Raw genomic sequence first — 17,588 nt, 5'->3', positions numbered from 1 at the left:
GTGAGAAATTAAAAAGGACGACCACATCAAATTCTCTTAGCTTGAGCTGAAAAGATGAAGTAAGAAGTCTTCCATTGAGATAAAAAAGTATCCCAAATGGAAAAGAATGATTTTCAAAAAAAAAAACAAAACACTTTTTGTAAAGAAGAAACTGGCAAAAATGGAGAATAAAGACCAAGGCTATAGAAAGAAAATTAAAATTCCATTTGATCCTGTGTATTGTTATTAAGTACCTCTTACCTTTCGGGCCCTGAGAAGTCATGTAAAGACATCAGGGCAAAGCTACATTGGAGAACAAAGAAATGGAAAAGATCTTTAGGAGCACGCAGGAAATGGAAGCATTTGGGCTAAGCAGAAATGTCATGTGGAACATTTTACATTAACAAGCGGCTGGTGAAAGCGAATATAAAGTTTGGGGTTGGAGAGGAAGCTCCTCGTCATGAAAAGGGTATGGGTAGGAGGAGAAATAGCAACAGCTGCTGTTTGAAAGCACCAGAGTGAAAACGTTGAGAGCCAGTTGGCCAACGTTACGAGAAAGAGCGAGTGGGCAAGTAACGACCACAAAGTGAGACGATCGCACCTTGTTAAGAGGCACGGAAAGAGAGAAAGAAGGGTCTTGTTCTTGTGTTAAAGGCTCTCTGGAACCACAAAAGTGGCGGAACTTGAAGGCGAAGGACTGGGAAGAAGGCGAAACACTTTATGGCAAAAGAGAAACAAGCATGGAGAAAGAATAAACTTTTGAGTTTATGAGATCGATAAGAAACAAGTATGTGATGAATTGGATGTTTGTAGACTTATTTTTGGGTTTTAGTGGTGGGAAAATTTTAATGTACATTATATAAATATCATTTATAATAATTTAATATGGACTCTATGGAGTCTATTCCCAGACAGTTCTAAGAAAATAACAGGTGGTTGTTTCCTCTGGATGCTTATGTGGGCCCCTGCTCACATATGATCACTCAAGGTCCCTTTCGGGTCTGGGCTTCAAGGTGCCATCATGCTGCTATGCTGTTTTAGGTGATACCCCTGAAAGAAGAGGTCTTTCTGGTGAACTACTGGGTGTTCTGCAAAATCTTGACCGCTCTCTCTCTTGTCATCCTGTCCTAGCTCACCAGAGTCCCTGTGGAGTCCTGTGGTCAGTATCGGAGCTGCAGCGAGTGCCTTGGCTCGGGTGATCCCCACTGTGGCTGGTGTGTGCTCCACAACATGTGAGTACCGCTGGGCAGCTTCCTCCTACCTCCCTCTTCCCCTGGTAATTCTCTTCCTTCTCGTCTTTTTCTCTATCACTGCTTTCCTTCCCTTTGATCTCTCTTCTCGCCCTGTCTTTTCTTATTCTTTCTTCCTTATATCATTTGCAAATTTCATCTCCCTTCTTTTGTTCTGACTTCACTGGAAATTGCCAAATTCCCGTAAGATATATGGGAACTCTCAGCATTGGATGATGCATCAGGATACAGAATCACACTGAATAATTACACAATGGAGGGCTGGAGGGAGATTCCTGGACATTTCTGATGGTGACTTGACTGTAAACTGACATTCCAGGACTGAACCACAGGAAAAAGGTATTGGGCTTTTTTCTCGAGGCTCACATGGGCCACTAAAGCATGTGCGAGATATGTACTGTCCATTTAGTGATTCAACATCCACTTAACAGACTCTTCGATATCGCCCTAGAATCTTCTGGTACTTGAGGTGTACAGTTCAAGTGTGTAGCACCCAGGAACCCTCTCTCTTCTATCATGACACTCATCTGGCTGTCAGAGCACCCTGTGCCTGGGGTCACTGGACCAATGCATCCCTGTCCTGAGTGCTGGGCACTCTCCCTATGTGCCTCTCTTGTGCTGGCTCCATGTTATCCTCTAGAAGTGGGAGGAAGGCAATGGTATACAGTGGAGGCAAATGGTAGCCTGGTAAATGATCTGACGAATGGGGTACAAGGTACAGACAACAAGCCCAGACATGTGGGGAGCGCCGAAGGCCTTTCTTGGGGGATCCAAAGACCCCTGGCATCACTGACTGGAGAAGCAAACAATAGTTGGGCCCCACTCTAATGGAATGTGGTCCCAGTCAAGCTATTGTTGCTGGAGCTCTGGCTTCTAGTCAACACTTGCAACTTGACCCTCTCTCTGTGACTTGGACAAAAGTGTTATAAATTAAAGAGAAGTACTTTAGTCTTCCTACTAAGAGCCTGAATTGTAAGTGGCCAAAGAAATTACCAGTCATTTTCAACTATAAGAAGGTGGGGGCGGGATCTTGACTCCCACCCCACCCCAGGAGTGCCTCTGAAAGTTAGAAACACCCTCCTAAATTCGAATACATCCTCTCCAAGAGCACAGGCACCCTCCCTACTCTGGGTGACAGACCCAGGCAAAATGAGTCCTTGAGTTCTTTAAGGAAAGGTCTGAAATCCCTCAGGAATGTTACGGTGGGGAAAAAACTGAGAACCGTTGACCTGAATGTTACTAAAATACATGTAACTCAGAGATGATCAGAAGCTGGGTGCAGGAGTGTGCACAAAGGTGTATGTTGTAACAGAGCAGTGGAGCCTAAGAGTGGCCGGCATAAAAGAGGATGGAAGAGACTGCATTCAGAATTCAGCTCTTGTCAACCAGAAGAGTTGCCTAGATGATACTTTGCAAGGCAGAAGGGAAGTCGTTTTCTTTGTCCCACACAGTGAGGCCTCTCAGAAAGGGATTGTGCTCTAGACCCATTGCTTCCTTGGGGGCCTGGAGGCCAGCTGGCTTTCCGCTTAGCCGAGGATGGCTCAGCTGCTCCTGGCGTGGGGCTCTCGCACCTGGGATCATTCAAGGGCAATCAGAAAAGCTAGCCCTTCTCTCACAGTCTATGCCTGTGGGAGTCAAAGGCAGGTCTCTGTGGCAGCTTTGATCCTGCCTGCTGATGCCAGCCAGCCCCACATAACACTGAGCCCTGTGAGGAACAGGGGCCCCCAGGTTCTGAGAAGGCAGCAGAGGGGCTACAAATACCCCCAAATCCCATCCCCAGAGCTGAGTTAAACGAGTGAGAGGAGGAGGTACCAGAGACACTTCCTGCGTAGCCTCAATTTCCCCTTCAGTAACATAATACTTGCCTCCTGTCAAGTGGGTGGACTGGGGCCAAGGTGAAGTCTGGACAGTTCGTGAAGGAGGCCATCAGCCTACACTGGGAAGCCAGCAGCTCTACTCTCAGCATGGCTTAAAGAAAACAGCAATGGACATGAAATTTGGGCATCTGCCACCAAGTCCAAATTCCACATGCCCCAGCTGTGCAGCAACCTGGGGCAGCATCCCAGCTCCTCATCTGGGAATTGGAGATGGTCATGCCTGTCTTGCCCACCTCACTGAGTCGTTGGAGAATCAAGTGAGATCATGTGAGTGAAAGGGCACTGTGAACTACGGAGTGCAGTGAAATGTAAAGTAGAGTCTCACCTGAGATCTTGACTCAGTTGGGGGAAGGCTGAGAGCTCGTGGGGGCACTGCCCCTTAAGACTTTGGTTAACCCCATGATTTTCCAGATGGCTCTACTTTAATTGCATCCTTCCCTTGCCATGGGTATCCTAGCCTCAGACTGCCTTCCTCTGAGTGGTGGATGCTCCTGCTGGATTCTCTCACCTCTGTTAACCTGGCCTCCTGTCTTACTCTGAAGTTTGCACATCTTATTCGTGTGTGTTATGTCAGTACAGCCCTTATTAAGCATGGGCTCTCAGAAAGCAGGGGCTGTGCGGTGCTTTCTCTATGTCTGCTACTCAGCACTGAGCCGCCGCTGTTGCTGGCTACCCCTCCTTGCCCAAAACGCCACAGTGGGAGCTGGCATGAGAAAGCCATGAGGGACTTTGGAAGGACGACTGACATGGAAATCAGTGGAATCTAGTCCTCACTTTGTGCAAACGTGCTGCAGGGCTTTGGACAAGTATAGTCAGTTCTCATCATTCATGGTAGTTCTGTTCTGTAAAGTCCCCGTGAACACTAATCAGTGAACCATTCCTCCTAGGAGAAATACAGAGCTAGGTTCCTATGAGCCTCTGGTCACAACATTTTTGTCAATCAACCAATACATAACCGTGTTTTATATGTGCTTCTGTTTAAAGACACCGTGTTTAACATATATTGTTTCATTGATGTTGAACTCACGGCCAACAGCACTATAACTCATGCCTGAAGGAAGCTTACCTAACACACGCATTTCCTTTATCAGGCACATCACAGCCTTCTCGCACTTAGGAGCACTAGACAGCACAATACTCGAGGGCCATTTTAAACAGTGAAACTCCACAAAAATGTGAAAAACATGACACTAAATAGACCACGAAAAGGACACTTATTTATAGCAAAAGCTGAAACAAGAAGGCAGAATACCGTTGCCTTGTGAGACACCTGTTGGGAATGTGTGCGTGTGGTCACTCAAACTTTTCACCACTCTGTTCATGTCCAGGAGTGACTGTGAAAGGGCTACCAGTATCGATTTGGGGATTATAAACAAACGTTAGCAAGTAGGTGAATTGACAAATATGGAGTCCAAAATAACGAGGATCAACTGTAACTCTGCTTCAGAAACTCGGCATCCACGTTTATAAAGAGGGAGCACAATACCTTCTCACAGTGATGATGTGAGCATACAATTAGGCAATAAAGGACGTTATAGAAGTCCAAGGTGCTCCACCGGGTCAAGGTGTGGTTCTCCGTAACCTTGAGCCTCCTGGTTGTGTGCAGACCCTGGTGCTGAGGTAGCTGGTAAAGCCCAGCTCCCCTGGGAGGGTTCAGCTCATGAGCAACTCTAGGCCAAGGCTGCCTGCCCACCATGATGCTCAGTAAATCCCTCTCCCCTCCCTCCCAGAGTCAGTGACCAAGGAGAACCAGCCCACATGGCCAGTAAAGAAAAGTAGATCCCTGGATCTTCTAAGATGCTTGTAATCAGGATGTAGTGTTTAATTTGTATAGAGTGAGATGCAAAGATCCTAAGTGTACAGTTTGAAAAGTTTTGGCAAACGCAAACACTTAGGTAATCCACACCTCATCAAGATCTACAACATTTCCTTCATCCAGAACATTCTTTCACATTCCTTGTCATTCTTCCCAGTGGGCCTTTCTTCCCTGGTGGCTTAAGTTCAGGCATCGCCTCTCCTGATATGCCCTCCATTTCATTCTAAACAAATACCAACTGGACGTTCATGTCTGAGAGAGATGCATGAGGACGTGCGCCAAGCAGGAGGGAAAGGAGAAGGCTGGGCAGGCAGAGTCGGTGCAGGAGGTGGAGGAGGACCAGGGGGAGCCTGCAGATGCTTACTTTGGGATGCTTCAGTTTGCTAGGAAGGGGGTGTGGTGAAAAGTGCAGAAGATTTTATTGCTTTGAGTGAGTGCTGTGCCCATAAACACAAACTTGTCCGTGGATCTTCCACACCAGCCTGCTCCTCTATGCCAGACACCATGCTGGGCTTGGGGGATACAAGGGGGCTACGTTAGACTGTCTGCCCTGAAGCTTCTTGGGAACCAGGCCTCTGGTGCAGGGATGGGGTGGGGTTGCAGTCTGTGTTAGAATCAGCACATTTGTTAGGCCCACACCACGAGCAGGACCCTGTGCCAACTACTGCAGGGCCCCGCAGCCTGACTCCAGGAAAACAGGACAAAAGAGCATCAGGAAGAGGGTTCCTTAGAGTGTCAAGATGCGTCTGTTGTCTCTGTCACTTTTGCCAACTTTTCCAATGGTCATTGGGAGTAAGAAGGTGGGAACTTTGTGGGAAGAGGGTAGCAGAAGCTGTGTGTGTGTGTGTGTGTGTGTGTATGTGTGTGTGTGTGTGTGTGTGTGTGTGTGTTTGTGAGAGAAAGAGAGAGAGAGGGAGAGACAGAGACAGAGGAACAGGAGGGGAGAGAGAGCGAGAGCATGTACAGTTCGAGGGCAGAGCCCCTACAAACAGGTGGCTCATGTGGCTGAAAGGGCCATTTGTACCAGCAAGGGCACAGGTGTGTTGCAGACCGAACAAGCTTAAGAAATGCTCGTGTAACTGAAACCCTCCCTCTGTGACTCACCCTCAGTTGTCCTGAAGCACTGTCCTGCCAACCCAGAAGAGTGGAAGGTCAGCCCCGTGGCCCTCTCCTGCAGCCCCTGGCCCCAGCCCACAGGCCTGCTGGTTTCTAATGGCAATGACAGCTTCAACAACCTGGGCATTTATTTGTCCATGAATCTTGCGCCTTTGTTCCCAGGGCATTCACCTTGGCCTGAGCCTACCTGTTCTGACTTGGGTGAAGGTAAAGAAAGCCTATAGCCCAGCCTGCCTTCACCTGTCCTGGGCCTGGAACATTCCCTCCAGCCACCAGGCTTGGCATGTCCCCAGGCCCCTCTCCATCTTCCCCTTCAGGCCCAGAAGCCTGTGTCAGTCTCAGCAGGTAACGGGATCCCGCAGCAGATCCAGCCGCATCGATTGGCCCAGACATTAACTTTCTTCAGAAGTGTCATCACGTCACTCCTGGGAGGCTCATGTAACCCAAGATATTGACAGGGGAGAGAGCAGATCAGCTTTTATAAAGTTTCTCCCTCACCCCCTGCCCCCTGGTGACCCCACCTCTTTGTAGATTTCTTCTGTTGGAATAATGCCCTCCCCTGGATGGGTTGGCACAGGTTACTGTTCAGGATTCACTTCCTTTCTTCTTTATATAGTTTCTGCCAAGATGCAGAGAGTGAAAGGCAAGGAAAGATGTTACCCAGAGCAGAAGGGATGGGTTCAAACCAAGAACTCTCTGTGGACAGACCCATTTTGGGTTCAGTTTCCCCAGCTATAAAATGGTGATAGAAGAGCCATCTTACAGCCACACTGTGAAAATGAAAGGAGAGGATGTGTATGAAGCCCCCTCAGGGGACCTGGAACACAGCAGGTGCTGCGTACCTAGAGGTAGCCCTGATTTCAATGACTGTGTAAGCACAGGCTGGGGTCAGACCCCAGGGCTCTTCCATGGTCCCGTTCCCCTTCCTGTCCTCCCCGGGACTGGACAACTGTGGCTGGGTGGCTGAGACAAACCCACCACTGGAAAGTCTTCCTGCCGTGGGCAACTCCAACCACCCGTGCATTTAGGCAGTCTTCAGTGGCCGTGTATGTGGCTGCCTATTGGCTACCTGGGATGGTGCAGAGAACAGTTTATCCCAGAGCCATGGCTAAGTGTCCCCTTAATGAAGCACAAATTGATTCTAAAATGCAAGTCCGTCCTTGCTGCTTCTTAGCATATCCCATAGCCTGGTTTTATTTTTATTTATTTTTTTACCCTGTATCCAAGGGCTACTTAATACTAACCTACAAAGTCAATAATCTCTCCTCAGGCTGTTTGCACAATGTCTACACAATCCTGAGGAATTGTTAGGATCCATCTCTGCCCAGCACACTCTTTGCAGTCTATGCTGGGGTTTTCCTTGACTCTTTGCCAAAAAGTTATCAGCATCTGGCCCAGAGGAGAGAGTCCCAGAGTAGATACTAGTGTATTCGAATTTTTCTCTCCATGGCTCAGCAGATACATGGTATGAGTTAAGGAAACTTGCTTTTCCTCTCTTACCCACTGACCTCTCCACGTACATTACGTATAACACATGCATTCATGACCCAAGGATGGTAAGTCAACAGTGCCATCTTCTCATATGAATTAGGAAAACCCTGTGGTCTATGCGAGCTCTGAATGTCCCTCCCAGTCTAATGACTTGGCTCCCTGGGGACAGCCTGAGGAGCTGGGCTACCTCTGAGGCTTGAAGTTCAGACATGCACATCCATGTACCAGCATTCACATACTCTGCCCAGTCATGCCACTCTGGGCCACATGGGGTTGAGTGGCCCAGCTTGCACACAGCAGAGTGCTTCCCTACAGCAAGCCTGCTGGCCTGGTGATGTTAATGGACACGAAGGCTCCAGGCTGTTGGACATAGTGTGAAAACTGATCAGAATCAATCAGAGTAATTGTTGAATGTGTCTCAGGTGATAGACAGCATCCTTCTTGTTACCAACTGGATTATGAAGAGAATGGATCCACCTGCTAGGATGAGACTTTGCTTTCTCCTCCTCCTCCCTGCTTCTTCTGTTGTCCTCTCTCTCTCCACTGCTCTTCCCTCCTCCTCTTCTTTGCTAACCTCTTCTCAACCTTAGTAGAAATCAACTGTCCGAACAGCACTACCTACTGGCAGAGAGAAGAGAGACAGCCCCACTTCACCTTCTCTTCTGGCAATTGCTAAATGTAATTTCTCAGAAGGAAGGAACCACTCCAGGTCCCTTTGACTACCACCTGAGGTTTGTGTTCAATAGATCGTTCATTTGGGTAGGGGGTGAAGGGAAGCCCAGGCAAGAATCCAACCTGGGACCCAGGGCAGAGCCCACCGTGGTGGTGGGACAGCATCACTTGGTTACTACACAAGCCCAGAGGGATTCTTTGGCCTCCCCTGGACTCCTACACCTGCTGGTTTCTGTTAAGTCCTATGCCCTCCTCCTGCTTCAGTGACCTCACCCATTGAGTGAGGCCCAGGAGGCATGGTGAATCCAACATCTGCTGCTCAGGTTGGCTTTGGAACTTTAGAGATAATAATGGGGTGGTGAGTTCAGTTGCCAGCAGCGGGTGTCAAAGGGAAAATTGTAGTGTAATCAGGGTCTTCCTGTCTTGGGGTTTACCCAAGAACAACTTTAATACTTAGGTTGAGACCATGGTGTCAGTCGCTGGAACCTAGAATCATAACACTGAAAGGACTCACTTGGTCCACACCCTTCGTATAAGAAACCTCTTACACACCCATCTGCCTGGAAAGGTTCCCTTTACTAGCTAGTCCACCTTCCTCCAAGCTGCACAGATGCGCCTGCCCGTTTCTGTGGGCATTCCTGAAGAAGGCAAGGATAATGATATTAGAAAACTCAGTCTCTTCCCACGTTAGGTTCCCAGATGTGGAGACAATGACCAAAAAGTCCCCCATGATCTCCTACTTGAGATGGTTCCAAGTCATCTTAACTTTTCTATGAGGTTCATTTGGAAAGTCCCACCCTCACCCCATTTTTTTCCCAACCTCCTCATGTTCTGAACACAGATTCCCCAAATGGTGCACTTAACACATAGGCCATGGCCAATGTGAAATGTTAAATATTGGGGGTTACCTGTGGGAAGAAGCAAGGAGCAAGTTCTGCCATCCAAGTCTGGTGGACCCATGCCAGAGGGCCTGGGGAGATGGACCAACAATGATCCCCCCCCGTCCACAACAGCTTGGAGGCTTGCCTAGGCTGGACTCACAGATAGCCGCATTTCCAAAATGAAATTTGCTTGCCCAGCTGGCAGCACTGGGAGTTAATATTTCTATCACTGTATTTCGGAATTAATTTCTAGAGAACTTAATCACCACCTCTTTCCCTCTGCCGTACCCCCTTCCTTTCTCCCTTCCTCTCCATTCTAATTTTCCACTTGGCTGGGAATTCTCCAGCAGTGAAAGTTCAGGCTGAGGGGAGGGCGGAGGTAGCTGCTTCATTAGAGAGGATAATCTCATTGGAACCACTGGCTTGAATAATAACCCCTCCAGGGGCCAGGGCCTTTGTCCCCAAGGGCTTTTAGCACCTCTGAACTGGGGCTGGAGGGCTGAACTGCAGAGAAAGTGGAATGAGGAAGGGAGGTAAGAGAGGTTGGCTGGGCCAGACTCCAATTTGGGGGCCTGGGGTGTCTTCTTGGTGCCTGCTTCCTGCTAGCCATCTACAGGTCTGTGTTTGGGGTGGGGTGACAATAGTGGTGGCATGGATGAATGTCGGAAAACTCAAAGTCATATAGCATGTACTTTTTGAGTCCTTATGACAGTTTTTAAGTCCTGCCTGGCAAATGGGTGAAGCAGGATCTTCACTTCCGGGTGGAATTGCACAGTGAAATTGCGGGAAATGCAGTAAGAAGTACCTGGAGCCAGTGTTGAAGGAAACGTCTAAGAGCACCCGCCCCCTTCCTCCCCCGCTTCCTCCAAGAGTCATGAATTAACCCTTTGCACATTTCCTAGCTCTTGTCTGGGCTAATGAGAAATCACAGTCTTAGAAGAGCAGAAGGCCATTACCCTGACAGACCTTGTAAGAACTCGGAAGGAATTCATTCTTCCCCTCCATTATCCTATCACATCTAAGGTCAATTGTCTGTGCTTTTGGACATGTGCAGCCTCCGCCCTCATGGGTCTTGAGGGATAGTAGAAATGTCAAATCATCCTCGACACTGACCTTAAACTTGACTTTCCATTGAGAGAATTGAATTCTCAATACCCTTTGACAGCTAGTAAGAAAGCAGAGCCACAACCCACTCTTTCCCTCTTTCCTCCCTCTCGCCTCTGGGGCTCCCCATCCCTCATTTAGAGGAACACTGCTGGGGCCACCCCTGTCTTTTTGTCTTCGATTTTCCCCATGGGCCAGTCTGGAAGAGGCCCTGCGCTTCTGCATCAGCTGCAGCCTGGAGGGGTTGGATGAGGAAAGCAGAGAAGGGATGGGGCAGTAATACCAGCTAACATTTATTGAGAGCTTATTATGTATGAGCTATGCCCTGTTCTAAGTGCTTTACTTGCATAATCTTTTAATCCTCATAATAACCCTTTAGGTAAATACTATTTTGTCCCCATTTTACAGGTGAGAAAAGTGAGGCACCAAGAGATTAAGTAATTTGCCCAAGATTACATGGTTAGATGGGATGTTTAAAATTGTAAGCTATAGGGGCTGGCCCGGTGGCGTAGTGGTTAAGTTTGTGTGCTCCGCTTCAGTGGCCCAGGGTTTGCCAGCTTGGATCCTGGATGCGGACCTATGCGCCGCTCATCAAGCCATGCTGAGGCAGCATCCCATATACAGCAACTAGAAGGATGTACAACTATGACATACATCTATCTACTGGGGCTTTGGGGAGAAAAAAGGAAAAAAAATTGTTAATAATAAAATTGTAAGCTATAGGGGGTTTCCCTGGTAAGACCTAAATTTGGGGGGAGATGATGAGTAGTTAGATTGGGGCTCTCAGGAGCCTTGGCAGGATGCAGCCACATGAACTTTGGGAGCAGCAAACCATGCAGGTAGAACTTGTCTTGAAATCCCCCAAGCAAGCTCCTTTGTACCTGCTGGAAGAGAGATGGAGTCCTCTCATTTCTATCTGGATCTCTATTTGGTAACTCCAGGTGATGTTTGCCCTGAAAGTAGCTTCATTTTTCTCTCTTCATAATTTAATCAAAGACATTTTTCAGACCTACTGATTGCTCTTGGAAATAGGAACTTCAAAGTTGGGGAGTCAGTGAATAATTTAAGCCATACCAGCTCTCTGGGTCTGCTGTTAATAGGAGTAATAACACTATTAATAGTGATGTCAGTGCAGACACCCTGGAAAAGCCCATAACATTAGCTTAATGGCTGGAGGTAATGAAGTCCTCGCAGAAGAACTCGCCTGGTAAATTAACTTCCGAGACTTTTGGGCAGATGCCCTGGTTGCACTGGGTCTGCTAGAGCAGCCAGGGAGTGCCAGAGAGATGACTGCACTCCTCTTTGACCTTTCATTCTTAGGATGGAAATCCTAGAAGTTTCCTGGAGAATTCATGAGTCACAATAATATTCAAAGTGCTTCCAGTGGCAGGCAAAAATAGCGATTAGCCTAGAGAAGAAGATTGAAGGGAATTTTTTTAATTGCCCTAAACACTTGAAGGGAACATTAAGAAGGCAAGGAAAATGGGTTTAGTCTGCAGCAAGGGGGTCTGTCCGCTGCTTCTCAGTCTAGAATCTTTGGGGAGGTAGAGCACCATGGTTAACAGTGGACATCCAGAGTTCATCTGTGTTCAAATGCTGGCTGTCTCTGATTACTGGTGACCTTGGGTAGTTGACTTACCACCCTCTCTGTGGTTCCTCATCTAAAGGTGGGATTTAAAATGGTCCCCACCTCACATCGTTGTTGAAGGATTTGAGTGTCATAAACTATAAGCCCCTTATCACTGTGCCTAATAAGAACTCAGTGACCAGTAGCCATGATTGTATTATGCAGAATTGTTTTTACTTTTGCATTACACGTCCAGTCTACTCTAAGGTCATCCTTTTTGTCCCTGTATCTCCTGTTTCTTTCTTTAGTCCACACCTTCAGTGATTTCTCCTTCATTTGCTAAATTCTCTCAGACTCTCCACTGGCAGGCCATTCCTCTCACTGAGGCCAAAGGTGTCTTCTTTCCCCGTGGCTACGAGGAGAAACCCTCACAGTTTTCCTCTGTGCGGGAGAGTCACCCCAAGAGCAGCTCAGGATGTCTAGGCACCTCTCTTCCCTCATCTTTTGCCCCACACCTCACTTGTCTGGGTCTTGAGACAGACGTTCTCTCCTCAGTCTCCCCCTCCCCATATGGGTTCCACATCCCTGGCTGTTCCATTTCCTACTAAACTCCTTGCCCAGTGCTCCCTCCTGTCCTGCAACAGCCCCTGACATTGTCCTTCCTCTGCAGAGTCTACTCTCTTTAACCAAATGAGATCAGCCACTCCATCCCTGCAGTCCCATCTTAACTCAACTTATCCCTCTGAGGACGTGCTTTCCCTCACCCCACAGCAGAATCAGTGTCCAGAGTTTCCAGATCATGGCCACACAGTGAAGCTCCACATTCACAAGGCTTATCTGGCTTGGATTAAATACCATTCCCAGAACGTCGGGGACCTCCCTGCCATGAGCTCCCGCTGAAGAGCAGGGACAGCCTCAGCCCCAGCGGAGAGCTGAAGCACCTTCCCCTATGTGTGACGGGTGCATTTGGGTGAGGGCCATGATTGTTATGAGCATCTTTCATAAGCCCCCATCAGTTAAGACTGTAAGATCCCAGGTCACCCTGGATGTGGTCCACCGGTGACACAGAACTCTTTGAACAACACGGGACACTAAGCAGTAGTAGCAGATCTTTGGTAGCAGTTACCTGTGCCATGGAGCGGGGGTTCTGATCCAGGGCTGACCGGCTCCACATCCAGCTTTGAACCACTACACTCTGCTCCTTTGATCCTTCCTTCCCTCCCCCCCACCCACCTGCATTGCTCTTCTGTCTGCTGGATGTGAGGTCTACAGAGGATTCCAAAATAAGCCAGGCATGGTTTAAGCTCACACTTGGTAGGCAAGGGCTGCACTTAGCCCAATCATTGTCATATAATCTAAGAAGTTCCAGACTGTAGGAAACTCTGAAGTGCTCTTAACTCTGCCTGGGGTGGGGATGCATTGACAGGGAGGGGACGGGATTAGAGGTGCATGTGAAATAGTTGAACTGTGTCTGGAAGGACAGGTGGAAGTTGGATGGGAGAAACGAGAGGAGAGGGCAGTCCAGACAGAAGGACTGCCATGTGCAGAGGCAGGGAAGTCTGAAAGAGCGTGATATACATTTGGAATGAACACAGATCGGTTTGCCTAAGGGGAGAGAGCGACGAGGGTTGAGGATGAATAGGGAGGTGGAATAGACAGGACTTTGCAACTCTTTATGTGAGCGTGGAGGAGTTTGGGGGACTTTAGAATGATGCTCAAGTTTCTGCGTTCAGCAACTGGTGATTGGAATTTCCATCTTTTTCAACTTTGGGCGTGATGGGGGTGGACCATGCTGGACGAAGGAAGCAAGAAGGTCAGTCGTGGGCGCGTTGAGTTTGGACAAATCCTGGGAGCTGCTGGCAGTGCCTGACCCCTGCATCGGCTCCTCAGTGGACCAGATGGCCTTCTCCTGAGTCCCTCATCAGTCTATCATTCCCAGGTGCACCCGGAAGGAGCGCTGTGAGCGGTCCAAAGAGCCCCGCAGGTTTGCCTCCGAGATGAAGCAGTGTGTCCGGCTGACCGTGCATCCCAGCAACATCTCCGTTTCTCAGTACAATGTTCTGGTAAGGGCAGTGGGACTGTGGTCCAGGGCCATGGGAAGAGTCCTCTCACCACCTGAAAGGGCCGCAGCCCAATGCCCGTCAAGAGGGCTGGGCCAAACCTGGCCAGCCAAGCAGTTCTAGAGCAGGATGAGGGGTTAAAGAATGTGTCCCTGGGGATGGAAGAGGAGGACATGCACAGGAATACTGGGGAAGGGTCTCTATACATAAGGGGTGGAAAGAGAGAAAACTGTGATACCAAAAAAGACCAAAAGGGTGCCCAGGAGAGGGAGGGTGCTGGGAATGTTAACTTTGTCTATAAGATGGGAAAGATGTATGTGCAGAGGGAGGTGGGAATGATGGCTCCCACGGTCTTGCACTGGGCACATCGTAGTTGGTGTTGTCATTTTCCAAAACTGGGCAACAAAGGAAGAGGAGCTTGCCCAGCAGTTCCTCAGTCCTGCCCACCTTTTTTTTCTACATACAAATCCCATAAACATCCATTTCCTGAGACCAAATCCATCCAGATTCTGGTGAGGTTTCTTTGGTCTCCATCTCTCTACATCCCTCCATCTTCTCTATAAGCTCTTGTAATAAGTTGGGTCTCTTCTTCTCTATGTTAATATTTTCCCATGTTTTTCCCTCTCTTTTCTTTCCCTCTGATCTCTCTTGCTCTCCCTCTTTCTTCCTTTCTTCCATACACTTCCTTTTCCCATTTTGCTCTCCTCCTCTCTCTCCCACTTCTGGGCTGTTCACAGCTGGTCCTGGAGACGTACAATGTCCCAGAGCTGTCAGCTGGTGTCAACTGCACCTTTGAGGACCTGTCAGAGATGGATGGGCTGGTGGTAGGCAATCAGATCCAGTGCTACTCACCAGCAGCCAAGGAGGTGCCCCGGATAATCACTGAGAATGGTGAGCGGTCCCAAGAGGCAAAGCTGGGTGGCATGTCCTTCCTCCCACCAGGGTTAGGAGAACTCAGGACAGATGTAGGGGGATTGAGGGAGCCTACAGGCAGGGGAGGGACAGAAGAAGGGGTGTGAGTGGATGGGTATGTTATAGGAAGAGGGGGATGAAGTGTCCCTCTGCTGCCCTTGGAACTGACTGTTGCAACCAGGTGAGCATCCAAGAGTCAATCTCATCCTAGGCGAGGAGCAGCTGCAGAGAGGTTGGGTGGGAGGGGAGGGCCAAACAGCATCAGAGTGTGCCGGTCAGTCAAGTTCAGAGATTGCACTGGAGCGTTAGAGGGCCAGCATGCAGGGGAATCTGGTCAGGAGCAGGGATGGAGATGCCGGGGGTCATCTGGCTCCTTACCCCGTGTCTGCACTGCTGGGTCCCTGACCTTGCACCACTGCCCTCCCACCCGACCCACCCTGCCTCCTCAGAGCTGCCTGTTCACGGCCAGCTGCACTGGGAAGGACAGGGGTGGACAGAGGCCCGATGCTGGAGAGGGACAAGCCCAGCCCAGGCAGATTGATTCCATGTTGGCCCTCCCATTTGGGCTTGTCACATTTATTTGGAGCTGATTGATTAATGAGGCTCTCAGGGAAGGTGCAGGACAAGGCTGGAAGTGGGGGCCTAGGGTCAGGGCTGTGAATTAAACATGGGCTCCAGCTCCTCCCTGGCGCCAGCAGAGGATTCCAGGGACGCCCACCCCAGTGAGCCCTGAGACCACTGAAGGAGGGAGCATCAGAGCAGGGAGGAGGAATGAGCTTGTGTGTGCACAGGGATACACTTACACGCAAAACCTCTTGCGTAGCTTGCAGCAGCGTTACCAAGAGTATGCATGTCTGTTTGTCCCTGGTAGCTGATCAATGTGTGTGTTTGTAATCCTGTAAATATGGCATGGACATAATGCATGTGAATGCAAATTTGAACAGCTGTGTGTGTGTGTGTGTGCGTGTGTGTGTGTGTGTACATGAGAGGAGGTGGTGAGCAAATGAGGGGTGGGTGCCAGGGATACAGTGTGGAAGGAGGAATAGACCAGATCTGCCCTCTGCAGCTGCTACCGGTGTTGTCCTGGGAATGGGCCCTGCTGAATCAGAGTCCTGGTAGAGCTGAGAGCACCTGCAGGGGAGCAGGCTCCCCTTTCCCAGGGTGCATTACTCTCAGTGGGACCCCGACACAGGGCCTTGGCCTTCCTGCTGACCTCGTGGCTGGCTCTGCCCTGCAGGGGACCACCATGTCGTCCAGCTGCAGCTCAAGTCGAAAGAGACAGGCATGACCTTTGCCAGCACCAGCTTTGTCTTCTACAACTGCAGCGTCCACAACTCGTAAGTGCCCCCAGCCTCACTCAGCTCCCTGTTCCTGGGGTCAAGGTTCATCCAGAGATAGAAGACGCCACTACTGTTCCCAAAGAGTTACCATGTAGAGATCCTATAAGGAGGCCTCATTAATTCCTAGGAGACAGGCCCCCTCCCTGGTGCCAACCGGGTTAACGGAAAGAGGCTAAAATGAGCAGAGTGAGACCCTGTGGTGTGGGAAGCTCCAAATCCCAGCCCATACATCTTCTCTGGCATAAATCTGTCTAACCTGCTTCACTTCCCTCCATCTGTTGGGGAAGGGGGTGCATCTCACCTGAAGAGCAAAGCAGCCAGCACCCTGGGGGAGAGGAGGGATCTGAGAAGGGAGAGAAGCCCCCATGTGGGTCCAGGCGAGGGCAGGTGGTCCAACAAGTGACTGAGTGCTCAGCTCTGCACAGCCCCCTGCAGGCTGGCTCAGGACTCAGGCTGGCGAGGGGCAGAGGGGGCAGAAAAGTACAGGCTGGGAGGCTCTGGTCTGGGGGTTCTGGCTCCAGCTCCAGCACCAGCTCCAGCCCAGTTTGACCAAAGCATCCACTTCTCAAGGAAAGGACAGAGGGCAAAGGCTCGGGCTCTGGAGTCAGACCAGCTGGAAACTTCACCATTTTGTGCCCCAGTGTCCTCTGTAAATGGGAAAATAGTAGTCCTCCTGGGGATGTCACCCAAATATTTAACAGCAGACACGGCAGGGGCACTGTCCCAGTAGAGCAGTCATTGGCTGGGACACAGCTGGTTGCTGCCCCTGTACCTCAACCCTGCTTAACCTGCAGGCTGGCTGTTAGTCAGGCTAATAGTCAGAAGAGCTATTACAAAGGCAGCAGTTAGAGCGGCGTCTGGCCCACTGTTTAGGCACTGCTCACGTTTTCTGTTATTACGTTATTATTTCCTCCCTAAAATGGTGCAGCTGGACCAGATTTAGAAGGTACAAGCCATTTTTTCACCATAGAAACTTTTCTCCAACAAAAATTAGGTGTGAAAATCCAATATAAAAAATAAATGTAGTAGAAGCTACTCTGGTTGAGGATTGAGGGGGCCTGGAATCCCTCTGTGTGGGAACCCCACATATCTCCTCACACAGTCTCCAGGAAGCTCCGTGGAACCCCCAGCGGTTCTCAAAGAGCCCTGCTTGCTTTAAGAGACTGTTCTGTTTTCCTCTCCACACAAGATGAGCTAGTTAACATAACAAAGACATTTTGGGGCTCTACACTGGTAGAATTTTAGGGTCTAGCTATCTGGTTATGACAGCTGTGAGCCCAGAGCTTGGCTCTCTTTGTGGCCCCAAATAAGAGGCAGCCAGACCTCCCAGCCAAAAACAGTTGCTTCAACACTGGAATTCTCTTCTTGCTTCTTGCCACAGAGCTTCTCATGGCTTTACCACGTGGTGGCCTAAACCCTCACTACCCCTTCTCTTTTCTAGGAGAGCAGAGGAGGTGGATGAAATCCTGTGTGAAGTTTCCATTCCATCCGTAAAATGATTTTAAGCATCTTCTATGTGCAAG

The 17,588-nt window shown here is 49.4% G+C and overlaps 1 protein-coding gene across 1 annotated transcript in view; it reads left to right on the top strand.

Moving 5' to 3' along the window:
- The window catches only part of LOC131400051 (plexin-A4-like), a 66,403-nt gene extending 52,457 nt beyond the window's left edge, over positions 1-13,946 (top strand). Inside the window, exons 3-5 of the mRNA XM_058534727.1 lie at positions 1,111-1,211; positions 13,693-13,816; positions 13,884-13,946. Of these exons, the coding sequence (XP_058390710.1) occupies positions 1,111-1,211; positions 13,693-13,816; positions 13,884-13,946 (288 nt within the window). The remainder of the gene's footprint in view (positions 1-1,110; positions 1,212-13,692; positions 13,817-13,883) is intronic.
- The last annotated feature ends 3,642 nt before the right edge of the window (positions 13,947-17,588 follow it).

Source organism: Diceros bicornis, chromosome 3 (assembly GCF_020826845.1).
Source record: "Diceros bicornis minor isolate mBicDic1 chromosome 3, mDicBic1.mat.cur, whole genome shotgun sequence".
NCBI classification, from domain to species: Eukaryota; Metazoa; Chordata; class Mammalia; order Perissodactyla; family Rhinocerotidae; genus Diceros; species Diceros bicornis.
The sequence above is the reverse complement of the archived record's forward strand: the minus strand, read 5'-3'. Positions and strand labels throughout refer to the sequence as shown.